Source organism: Vicia villosa, unplaced genomic scaffold (assembly GCF_029867415.1).
Source record: "Vicia villosa cultivar HV-30 ecotype Madison, WI unplaced genomic scaffold, Vvil1.0 ctg.003808F_1_1, whole genome shotgun sequence".
Lineage (NCBI taxonomy): Eukaryota > Viridiplantae > Streptophyta > Magnoliopsida > Fabales > Fabaceae > Vicia > Vicia villosa.
Genome location: NW_026706306.1, coordinates 30461 through 43173, shown reverse-complemented (window position 1 = coordinate 43173; position 12713 = coordinate 30461). Strand labels below are relative to the sequence as shown.

At 32.3% G+C, this 12713-nt stretch overlaps 1 protein-coding gene across 1 annotated transcript; it reads right to left on the bottom strand.

The window, feature by feature from the left end:
* Positions 1-5461: 5461 nt before the first annotated feature.
* Positions 5462-7359, bottom strand: LOC131641530 (protein RGF1 INDUCIBLE TRANSCRIPTION FACTOR 1-like). The gene is made up of 5 exons (XM_058911836.1): positions 7033-7359; positions 6648-6827; positions 6477-6551; positions 6252-6389; positions 5462-6117 (listed from the first exon to the last, which is right to left on the bottom strand). The coding sequence occupies exons 1-5, from the start codon at positions 7033-7035 to the stop codon at positions 5764-5766; spliced, it is 750 nt and encodes a 249-aa protein (XP_058767819.1). The 5' UTR covers positions 7036-7359; the 3' UTR covers positions 5462-5763.
* Between the last annotated feature and the right edge of the window lie 5354 nt (positions 7360-12713).

Sequence of the window (12713 nt, the reverse complement as noted above, 5' to 3'; positions counted from 1 at the left end):
TTGGTTTCTTTTTCTATGTTGATATTAAGGATCGTAGAAAGAGAAATCAATCCAGTCCATTAAAATCAACAAATCAAAATTTAATGGTCGTGATTCATTGTTCTCATTTCTCATAATAACCAAGTGTTCTCACTTGAGTCGTCCCTATGTGTGTGTGTGTGTGTGTATATATATATATACACACACACACACATAGGGACGACTCAAGTGAGAACACTTGGTTATTAATGAATCACGACCATTAAATTTTGATTTGTTGATTTTAATGAACTGGATTGGTTTCTCTTTCAATGATCCTTAATATTTATTTTAAATAAACATAGAAAGAGAAACCAATCCAGTTCATTAAAATCAACAAATCAAAATTTAATGTTCGTGATTCATTGTTCTCATTTCTCATAATAACCAAGTGTTCTCACTTGAGTCATCCTATATATATATATATATATATATATATATATATATATATATATATATATATATATATATATATATATATATATATATAATCCCTGTATCCCAAATTTTTATCTAGCTTATGGTTGATGACTGATAACTTATAACTGATGACTTATTGCTGATAAGCTAATTAAAATGTTTGGTAAAATTAACGGTTAGACTAGCTGATTAATTAAAATAACATAAAAGAAATTTAATATGTAATTTTTTTATTTTAAATTAAAATAAATTATAGAGGGTAAAAGTGGAGTTTAGTTAAAATGTTAAGAGTAAAAATGGAAGAAAAATGATAAGCTATAAGTTATAAGCTAAAACACTATTTGAAATAGCGTCTGGAAAATAAGCTATAAGCTAGTAAAATAAGCCATAAGCTCGTGATGAAAAGACTGTTACCAAATAGATATTTTATTATTGTATGAACTTATAAGCTATAAGCTCAAAAAAAGACATGCCAAACAGAGCCGATTTCTCTTGCCTTGCATTAATAATAATAATAATAATAATAATAATAATAATAATAATAATAATAATAATAATAATAATAATAATAATAATACACTAATAACAAGTTAGAGTTATAGGCTTGATAAATTCTAGACTTTCATTTTAATATAGTAATAATAATTAATTAATTAACTAATGTGTATTTTATATTATAATATTAAAGTTATTTTCCTTCCTCTGCTCGTTCTCTCGAGTCGGAGTCTTGCACCCCTGCCAAACCTTAGAAATCTTTTGTTGAAGCTCTAGGAACTCGCTTGATCCGGTTTTGATTGAACTCTCAGATCAGCATGTTTCTTTTGTCATTTCTTTTAATGCCTTAAAGCTCGGCTTTTCAGCGGTCTACGCTTCTAACTGTAACATTGCTAGACGTTCCCTATGGCGTGATCTTTCTCTCATTCAGAACACTCACACGAATATGCCCTGGAGTTTCATCAGGGACTTCAACTCCATCCTTGGTGCACATGAGCACAGGGGTAGTCATAGTCCTAACAAGTCTCATATGGTAGATTTTAAATTGTGGACAGATCAAAACCTTCTTATGGAGTTTCCCACCAAAGGTGCTTTCTACACTTGGGCAAACGGTTGCAATGGGTCTAATCTGGTGGAAAGGAAGCTCGATAGAGCTTTCTGTAACAAAAGTTGGTTCAATTCTGCTATTACCATGTCGGTTTCCTCGGTGCCTAAGCACAGATCAATCGCTGCAGTTTGGCTTGGTGGACAGAGTCATCCCCACTTTGATCGACACGACCATGAACAAATTTCTCACTATTCTTCCTTCTATTGAGGAGATTTCCAATCCTGTTTTTTCTCTCAACAAGCACAGCGCGCCGGGCCCGGACGGTTTTGGTGGCATTTTCTTCCACACTTATTGGAGTATTATTAAATTAGATGTTTGTAATGTTGTGCTGCAGTTTTTCAATACTGGGTGGCTGCTGCCTAATTTCAACGCAAACTCGGTGATTCTTATCCCCATGGTCAAGGAGGAGGATTCCATCGATAAATTTCGCCCCATTGCTCTCGCTAATTTCAAGTTCAAGATTATTTCTAAGATTCTAGCGGATTGGCTAGCCTCTCTTTTGCCTTCTCTTATCTCTAAGGAGCATAGTGGTTTTATTCACGGGCGTAACATTAGGGACTGCACTTGTCTTGCTTCGGAGGTTGTTAATGTTCTGGATAAAAGGAATCATCGCGGCAACTTAGCGCTCAAAATCAATATCTCCAAGGCCTTTGATACTCTCAACTGGGATTTTTTGTTACAGGTGCTTGCGAAATTTGGTTTCTCCAATACTTTCTGCGCTTGGATTCACTCCATTCTGGACTCGGCTTTCCTTTCGATCTCCTTCAATGGAGCTAGTCACGGTTACTTTAAATGTGCTAGGGGTGTTAGGCAAGGCGATCCTCTATCGCCGTTGCTTTTTGTCTTGGCAGAGGAGGTTCTCAGCAGAAGCATTTCTTGTTTAGTTGAGGAGGGGGCCTTGGAATTAATTAACTACTCTAAGGACTTTCTCGCTCCCTCGCATGTGTTCTACGCGGATGACCTTCTCGTTTTTTGTACGGGCAGATTTGCAAACATTCGTATTCTTAAAGATCTTTTTACGGACTACTCGAAGGCTTCCGGTCAGATTTTCAACCTATCAAAGTCCATCATTTATTCAGGGGCGATTTCGAATAGGAGGCTAGATAGAATCATTTGCTTAACTGGTTTCAACAAAGGGTCTCTTCCTTTTATTTATCCGGGGGTTTCCATTTTCAAAGGTAGGGTGAAAGCTCAGTATCTTCGTTCTATTGCAGACAAGATTATTGCCAAACTTGCTGCCTGGAAAGGAAACTTGTTATCTATGGCTGGGAGGGTCACTCTTGTTAAAGCTTCCATTCAAAGTATGCTTACATATTCTATTTCTCTTTATTCTTGGCCTATTTTGCTTTTGCGGAAGATCGAAAAGGCATCGAGGAATTTTATTTAGTCTGGTAACATCAATAACAAGAAGTTGGTCACGGTAGCCTGGAAGCATTTGTGTCAGCCCTTTGCATACGGAGGTCTTGGTATTCGGTCTTTAGTCAAGTATAACGAATCCACCAATTTAAAGCTTGGTTGGGATCTCATGAATAGCTCGGCGAATTGGGCGTTAATGTTTAAAAAGAGAGTCTGTCGCCCTCATGGAGTAATTAAGCACCATATTTTTTCTACTCTTTGGATTGGCATAAAATTGGAGTGGAGTATCCTAAGGAGTTACACATTCTGGTCTCTCGGTAATGGGGAATCTTCTTTTTTGGTTGGATTTATGGTGTGCTAATATTATGGTTGAAGACACTAGTTGGGACTTTCTGATTTCGCACGGTATCGACCCTTTCACCAAGGTTTCGGAGTTTATTCAGCACGGTCAATGGGTGCTGCCAAACAACTGGGTTGTGTGGTTTTCGGAGTTGCTGTCCAAGCTCCCTGCTCTTTCGCTGCGGCCAGGCCCGGATTATAGATTCTGGTCCGGCACGGATTCGGGTTCTCTTAGCTCTAAGGATGCCTATGTTTTCAAAGTTTCTCGGTCTCCTAAGGTGGACTGGGCGATGAAGGTTTGGCACCCCGATATTCCCCCCCGCAAGATCTATGTTGGTTTGGAAGGTTATGCACGATAAAGTTCCAACGGATGATCAACTTTGCCGTAGAGGTATTCGGATGGTTTCCAGGTGCAGCCTCTGTCTTTGTGACGCAGAATCCACGGATCATTTGTTTTTCAGGTGCAATTTTGCGATAAATCTGTGGCTTTGGCTTGTGCGCATTCTAAAGTTACATAGCTGCCCGAATTCTCTTTTGGCTTGGTGGCAGAGGTGCAGTGCTGGTATTTCGAAGCAGTCCCGTTTAGTGCTTTCCGCCGCGGTTATTTATTTGAGCAACCGGTATTTGAGCAATCTATCCCGTTTAGTGCTGGTATTTGAGCAATCTTTTTTTGATATATATATATATATATATATATATATATATATATATATATATATATATATATATATATATATATATATATATATATATATATATATATATATATATATATATATATATATATATAATAATAATAATAATAATAATAATAATAATAATAATAATAATAATAATAATAATAAAAGAAGAATAGAGAATACCAAAATAATTAAGAATAATTTTTACTTCTATTTAATCCACCTCAAGATTGTTCTTGGATTCTGAGGAGGATTATGAAGAGTAGAGAACTCTGTTTACATATCCCTGATTGGCACAGTATTCTGCAGGATGATAAATTTGTAGTTTCCAAACAGTACCATAGATTACGAGGAGATAAACAAAAAGTTGAATGGCAGACTGTGTTCTTTAACAATGCAGCAAGACCAATAGCTAAATTCCACTTATGGCTATTGTTCATGGGAAGACTTCCTACAAAAGATAGATTGCAAAGATTTGGGATCAGCACAGAGTCCACTTGCGTGTCCTGCCCGGCTATGGAATCGATAGACCACCTATTCTTCCAGTGCAAAGATTCATCTACAATTTGGCATAGGATGCTGCAATGGATCGGCTACCAACATACTGTACAGAATTGGAATGTTGAGAGAGTTTGGTTGATCAAAGAATTGTCAAAAAAAGGGTGGAGAAGATTGCTGTTGAAAATGATACTAGCTGAGACAACATATGCTATATGGAGAGCACGAAATGACATTGTGTTTAACAACACACCTATGGACCAAGCTGCTATCCTGGACCAAATTCAACATATTGTTTATATTCGGGGTAGAGGATATAAGAAACTCCAGGGCCATGTAGAGTTGCTGCGTAAGGATTAGAAGCTTTAATTTTGTTGTTGTTGGTTTTGGTACTTTGATTGTTGCGTGAACTGTCTGGATCCTGTTGGATCGACTGTACTTTCATTGTTTTTGTGGAATAAAAAATATCTATTCTCCAAAAAAAAATTTACTTCTATTTGATTTCTCTATGTTATTGTGTACAAGAGTGCCTAAGAAGAAAATTAAATCAAATATTTCAATTTAAAACAAAACAGTTATTCATATTTTTATAAATAAAAATAAAATCTAATTACAAATTGATTAAAATTCCAATTTTCGATCTAACCGATTGAACCGTCCAGTTCAATTTTAATTACCATGAAGTTTTTCTAGTTGAGTATAAACATTCAAAAAAAAATATATGGTAGTACCTAGTAAAACAAAAGGAAAACAAAAGGTATACCTTTCAATTCAAAATTGATTTCATCCTTTTATAAAGCTAAAAACAGGTAGCAATACTCAAATCGCCAAAATGCAACAAAATTTCTTCACTCTACTACTATTTATCTTTATACTGTTATCTTTATGGAAAGAAAATCAAATATAAATCAAATCACCTTCACACTACATGACAAAAAATAACAACAAAACTAATCAGGATTGATATCAGACAAATCCAAACTCAACGAATTGCAAGTTAAATGGGACCTTTACGGAACGAGCATTTCGTATTGCATTAAATCCCATCAATAATAATACCCCTCGGGAAGGAACAGTGAAAATCCAAAATCAAAATAAGTTCCATTACACTGTGCATTATAACAAACCCAGTCACATCATATTCATATCATATCCTATCACCATAGCCTCATAAAAATCTCTACAAAAACTAGGAGCTATAAATATAAATATAGCCTTTTTACCTTCCCAACCCAAGATTTCAAAACATTAATAATTAAATAATAATAATAATAATAATAATAATAATAATAATAATAATAACCATAAATTTTAACTCTATTATTCTTCTCCAGCTTCTCCCATTCTTTCTCAATATAGTGGGGCCCTCTGCGGATTTCCTTTCCTTCTGTTCATACTATTCACTGTGATTTCCGTTACCGGCGAGCAAGCAGGCCTACACGGTGGTCGGAAAGTTGAACAGCCACTTCTCTTCTTTCTCACAATTCTCACAATCTCAGTAGTTGCAGTGCAAGCAAGTGTGGTTCTACAATCCACTCCACCATATCCACCCGAACCAGATGAAGTCCGGTTCGAACCAACCGGTTCAAGAACCGAGTCAGGAGTCATTAAACCGTCGTCGAGCCCAGAATCAGATAATGGCATGTAGTTGCACTCGAAAAGGTAACCAGATAGAGTACCCAATGTTTTCACAAGGTGACTCACCTGTTAAAAAGACCATCATAAAAGAAGAAAATAATTATAACAGATAAACACGCTTAAGCTTTTATCAAAAATTTTAATTTAAAAATAGAAAAAATAGAAATATCGAGATTGTGTAAGAGAGAAAGAGAGAGCACCTTGCAAGAGAGAGAACAGAAATGGTATGGTTCTTGCAGGCTTCTGTCACAGGTGCTGCAGATATTGCCGGAGGAGCATTTCTTTGTTTGTGGCCTCTGATTCAAAAACACTACTTTCGCACTATTTGTTTTGTAGGACTATAAAGAAAAACGCTAAATTATCTTACATTTTTTAAAATTGAAAATTGAGATGAAAATTATATATGTAAATGAAAAATCGCTTACCTGAATGTAAGAACAGTCGATTAGTTTTGCAACATCATCCACTCTTATAACGTCGTGATACACGTATCTTCTGATCTGAAAATAATAAAGAAATTATAAAGAATTGAAAATTCAATAATTTGTATGAAATTGTTAGAGTAGTACTTGAAATTGAGAGAATTAAGAAGGAACCTGTAAGAGCCTGTGAGAGGCGTGGGGAGAAACACAGTGAGGGCAAAGACTGATGCAACAATCCAAACAATACACGTTCTTTTCATTCTTTTTTGCTTCTGGATGAATTAAACAAGCGTTGTAGAATTTCTCGGTGAGGAGGAATTGAAGCCAGCGAGGAACGGCTGCAGAATAAGTATACTGAGAAAAAATAACAAAAAGATAAATGTTAATGAATTAAACCGAGAGATTAAAAATTGAAAGACAAGACTGATTTAGAAGATTCACCATGGTTAGTTAGTAGAAAATGAATTGAATTAACTTATACAACAACAAAAAGTAGTGGAATAGAAAGAGATGGAAGATGAAAATATCAACCTATTAAGTATATATACCAGTAACTCACCATGATTATTATAGTTGGTTAGTATTTTGATTATTTTTGTTGTGTTGTGTATGAGTACTGTTGGTGCTGGTATAGTTACGGAGAGATGATGAGAAAAAAAATAATAAAAAAAAGGGTTTTGGGAAGAGAGAGAAGGTGAAAGGAAACGGCGGTGACAGCTGAGAAGAAATAAGTGGTGTTGCTACCAATGTAAGAAAAGAAAGAAAGAATAGAGAAGGAAGGAAAGGATACGGTGAGGTAAGGTTGGGACTTGGGAGGATAGCCACAATTAAAGAGGATTTGTGTCGTACACTACACACTAGTGCTACAATACAACTACGCTCTTAATTGTCACACGACACAATCTTCAAATGTGCTATTTGATTGACAAATATATATTGAAGGTTTTGATTCGATGTGCTGTGGAACCATTAACTATAGTACTAGTACTAGTATTACCATTTATTATTTATGTTAATAATATATTTGTTTGTTATTTATAGCATTCTTAATTTATTTACCTTGAGATAATTTCTCTATCAACAATTTCCGTAAATAATAATCTACATTCGTATTTATGTGATTCTTAATAATTAAGTTTTATTTGACAAAATTAAAAATTTAATTGGTATATATTGACATATAAAGAAATTTGGCCATTAAATTTTATTTTTAATTTAATTTAATTTTAATAATTTATAAAAGAACATATATAAATAGTTGTGATGTATTGACCGTGTAAAATAATTTACACTAACAAGCCATATCAATTAATCAGTAAAATTAAATGTGTAAATAATATTCTACCCTAAATTCATACTTATTTATGGGATTCTTAATAATTAAATTTTATTTGATAAAATTAAAGATCCATTTGGTGCGTAGGATAAAAGACATGATATGATATTTGTATCATATTCTATTTCAATCTAGTGTTTGCTGACACAACAAAATATGATAAGTTAATCTTGAAATTTATTCTATCATGTCTCACTAATTCAAATTGTTATCTTGAATATGAGCGGACACCAAACGGATCCTAAAAGTAATATTGACTATAAGTAAAAACAATTTAAATTATGTACAAGAAACAATTTTAATTATATATAAAATTATATATAACTTCAAAAATTATATTTAAGACCGTAAATTTTATTGTCACACAATGGATGACAGCTGATAAAGGAAGAGTGAATAACAATAGAAATCAAGAGTGAAATTGACGAAGGAATATGGAGTGAAAACTAAAAAAAAAGTAGAGGAAAAATTACAATATATAATTTTTATGAATTTTTTCTAAATACAAATTTTCACTTTTCTATATTTACATTAAAACATATTAATTTATTTAAAATTATAATTAAATCTAAAAGAAAAAAATAATTTTAATTAAAAAAAATAAAAATATTTTGAAAATTGCAGGGTAACAACTACAATCTACTTTAAATAGTGTTCGAAAAAAATCTATAATATATATATATATATATATATATATATATATATATATATATATATATATATATATATATATATATATATATATATATATATATATATATATATATATATATATATATATATATATATATATATAAAAGAGAAACAGTTATCAAACTGATGTGAACTTTAAAGATAAATTTTGAAAATGTGTTTAAAGGAGGTCATTAAAAATTTGTAAACAATTTAAAATTTAAATATGATTCAATTAAAACTCAATTATTTTTAAATTATTTTGTTTAACAAGAGTATTAAAATTATTTATTGTTAAATTTGTTGGGTTATTTTTATAAATTTTTTAAAAATTGGTTCAAATTTTAAAAATAGAGACTGAGTTACAATTTCAAAAATTGAAGAGATCAAATTGAAAAATTTATAAATTATTAAAGAACAACTAGTGGGATACCCGTGTGTTCGCACGGGTACTAGTGTGTTGTAACGCCTCGAATAACCGGGATTATGATATATATGATATGTGGAAATTTAGGTTGCTGAAGTTACTATTGTGTTTGATGTTGTTATTGTCTGTGTTAATGTTGTTTGTTGTGATGTTTTTCTGAAATCGATAAGAAACTGATTCTGGTTCTAGCAATGAAATATTATTGCAAAAGAATAGGTGAGATTCTCAAACCATATAAACAGGTTGGTGATAAATAATATATTAGATCGAATTATATAAAATCATGCCTCACAAACATTTCAGAGCAACACATTTAACCACATAATCATCAACATGTTATAATAACAACTCACCAAAATATATACACATCAATTCAAATACAACACAAGGAAAGGCAACTCATCAAGGCATAAAACCACGCCTCACAACATTTTACGGCAACACTTTTCAATTCAAAAATATCAACCAAATATAACAACTCATTAAAATAACACAATTAAACCATGTGACTCTATGCAATGCCAATTAATAGAGACATCAAGTCATAAGCCTTCGTCGCTAATTTGCCATAATTACAGGCCAACATGGGTGCCATAATTTCAGGCCAACATAATAATGACATGTTATGAATGCAAGGGAAATCATCTACAAAACTTAAATACACATCAACTCAAATCCATAACAATTTCAACATCAATATCAACAACATAGAAACAACTCAACAACTTCTTCAACGTTGTGCCAATAAATAAAGGCACTCATCACATTTCAACGCTGGCCAAAGGCCTACAACTTATATCAACATGTCAACAACAACATACATCAACCACCACGTATTACAACAATATTAATCAACAACAAACAACCTAATCATTTACCGGAAGATATTTAACGGTTTACTCATCAACAAATTATAATAACAACTTTTCAACATATTATAACGATAATTTATCAACAAATTATAATAACAACTTTTCAACATATCATAACAGCAACTCATCAACAATTATAATAACAACTTTTCAACATAATATAGCAGCAACTCATCAATAAATTATAATAACAATTTTTCAACATATTATAATAACCCTCATCAACAAATTATAATAACAACTTTTCAACATAATATAGCAGCAACTCATCAACAATTATTAATAACAACTTTTCAAAATATTATAATAACACTCATCAACAAATTATAATAACAATTTTTCAACATAATATAATAAATTCATCAAACATATATTCAACTATTAATTTACTCTATTAACAATTCTTATGAACTTAATTGGTTAATGGTCTAACTCAAGTAATAATAAAATCATTTCAAAAGGTCAAATACCTTTAATTATCTGCCATATATCCCTAAAATATTTCTCAATTATATTACTAATTTAATAGTCTATTATTCACCAAATTTACCAATTAAATTAACATTAACCGGATCAATTTTTCATATCAATTTTACCGCATCACAACAATAACACAAACACATACGGCAATAATTTCAACCCAATCTCACATACTATTCATCATACACCCGGTTATAGAGTAAGAACCCCACCCTTACCTACGATCTCTTTTTCTCCTCCCAATCCTTATTTTTCTTTAAAATGTTTCCTTTGTTTACTAACAACAAAAACCTAATATTTCTTTTTATTCAACTTAATCCAAATAATAATAATTATAATAATAATAATAATAATAATAATAATAATAATAATAATAATAATAATAATAATAATAATAATATTCTTATTGGGCCTAATATTTGCATACTCTCACTTTTACTTTTTCCGACAAGACCGACTAAGTCCACTTAATTACTCTCATATAATTAAATAATATTATTTATAATATTATTTTCTACAACTTCATAAATCCTTCAATTTAAATAACACTTCTTAGTAATAAGCCAAAAAATCCCCAACTTCGACACCTTCAATAATTAAATTCCGCAATAATTTAATTAAATAATTAATTAAATTATCGGGGCGTTACAACTCTCCCCCACTTAGAATATTTTTGTCCTCGAAAATCTGTTCGATACTACCATCCTTAACGCAAATTTATCAACACTTCAACCACAAATATACTGACATAATAACAGCTCAATATAATTTAATATCCAATTCACACATGCTATTCTTCAACACCTTTGAGACATAACATCATTTTCTCTATACACCATTAAGATACCAAGACAAATTTATAACATCCAACACGATCTCGTCTACTATCAACAAGAGATTAAGGGTGACCAGTTCCTCAATTTGTCAATAGACAACCGACAACCATAATGGAGTATAAACCATAATTACCAACTATAATAGCACTCTTTTAGAACTTGTACTCAAGTCACCTACAACATCATCATCCAATAATTTTCCAACTTAAAACATCTGCTTTCCAAAAAAAAACAAGTCTAATTCCCAAGACAAACTCAACAACAAATTGCACCTTCTCCCAACATCATCCTGTGACAAATAAGTATGCTATAGCTGCTGAAAATTTTTTTAAATTAAATTTCATCTCGTTAGCTTTCCAACGCTTCAAACGGGACTCAAATCCGACGTCCGGAACTCAAGTTATGAATTTTCGAAGTTCCACGATAATTCTGAATTTTCCCGCGATTCGCTTACGAAGATTTCACTCCGAAACTCATTTTTCTTCTACTTAAACATATTCCAAACAACTCTTAACATATCCCATGCTCCCAAATTCCGTATAACTCGGGAGATGCATCCTTTCGCCAAAATTCAATTTCCGAAACACCAAGACAACAATTATCTTCGCAAACTTGCAACTGAAACATATCCGAGAAGCAAAACTTCTCCCCCACTTATCTTCAATAACACCTGTAAACAAAACAAACAAGTAAATACAGTGTTCCCACACTTGTCGCGTACTAAGGGATAAACAACATTAGACAACTTGGCCGGACGGACCGACCTGCTCTGATACCACTAATGTAACACCCCATTTTCTACCCGGCATTTATAATAAAATCAGAGTTTCAAAATTTTTCCAACAAACATGAGATGTCGCATTTCAACATAACACGAAAACAATCAGATACATAACACTTTATTTTGGAGGATCACATAATAACTTTTATTAATTGAGCAGCGGAACTCATGATATTCACCATATACAACATATTGATCTTCGTTTAATAACAACAACTTAAACAACATTGTACTTATTAATTTCTATCTTTAATTATCATAAACAAGTCAACAAGGAACGAGCAACATAAACAACTAAGTATCCCCCGAGTGCTACGTATCAGAGCGACTGAACCGACTTGGACTAACCGCAACTAAGTCTTTATTCTTGATTCACCTGTGCGTTACACACAGAGGGCAACATTACAACAGAAGATGTGAGATTCTCAAACCATATAAACAGGTTGATGATAAATAATATATTAGATCGAATTATATAAAATCATGTCTCACAAACATTTCAGAGCAACACATTTAACCACATAAGCATCAACATGTTATAATAACAACTCACCAAAATATATACACATCAGTTCAAATACAGCACAAGGAAAGGCAACTCATCAAGGCGTAAAACGAAGCCTCACAACATTTTAGGGCAACACTTTTAAACTCAATAATATCAACCAAATATAACAACAACTCATTAAATTATACAATTCAACCATGTGACTCTATGCAATGCTTATGCATGTGATACCATTGGAGCAGAACTCCCAACGTAAAAATCTTGCCAATTAATAGAGACATCAAGGCATAAGCCTTCGTCGCTAATTTGTCAATCCAGGCCAACGTGG

Coding starts and splice junctions, on each gene's coding strand:
- LOC131641530 (XM_058911836.1), bottom strand. Junction 6,552..6,647: donor CCTCTCACAGGCTCTTACAG/GTTCCTTCTTAA, acceptor TATTATTTTCAG/ATCAGAAGATACGTGTATCA. Junction 6,118..6,251: donor TCTGTTCTCTCTCTTGCAAG/GTGCTCTCTCTT, acceptor TCTTTTTAACAG/GTGAGTCACCTTGTGAAAAC.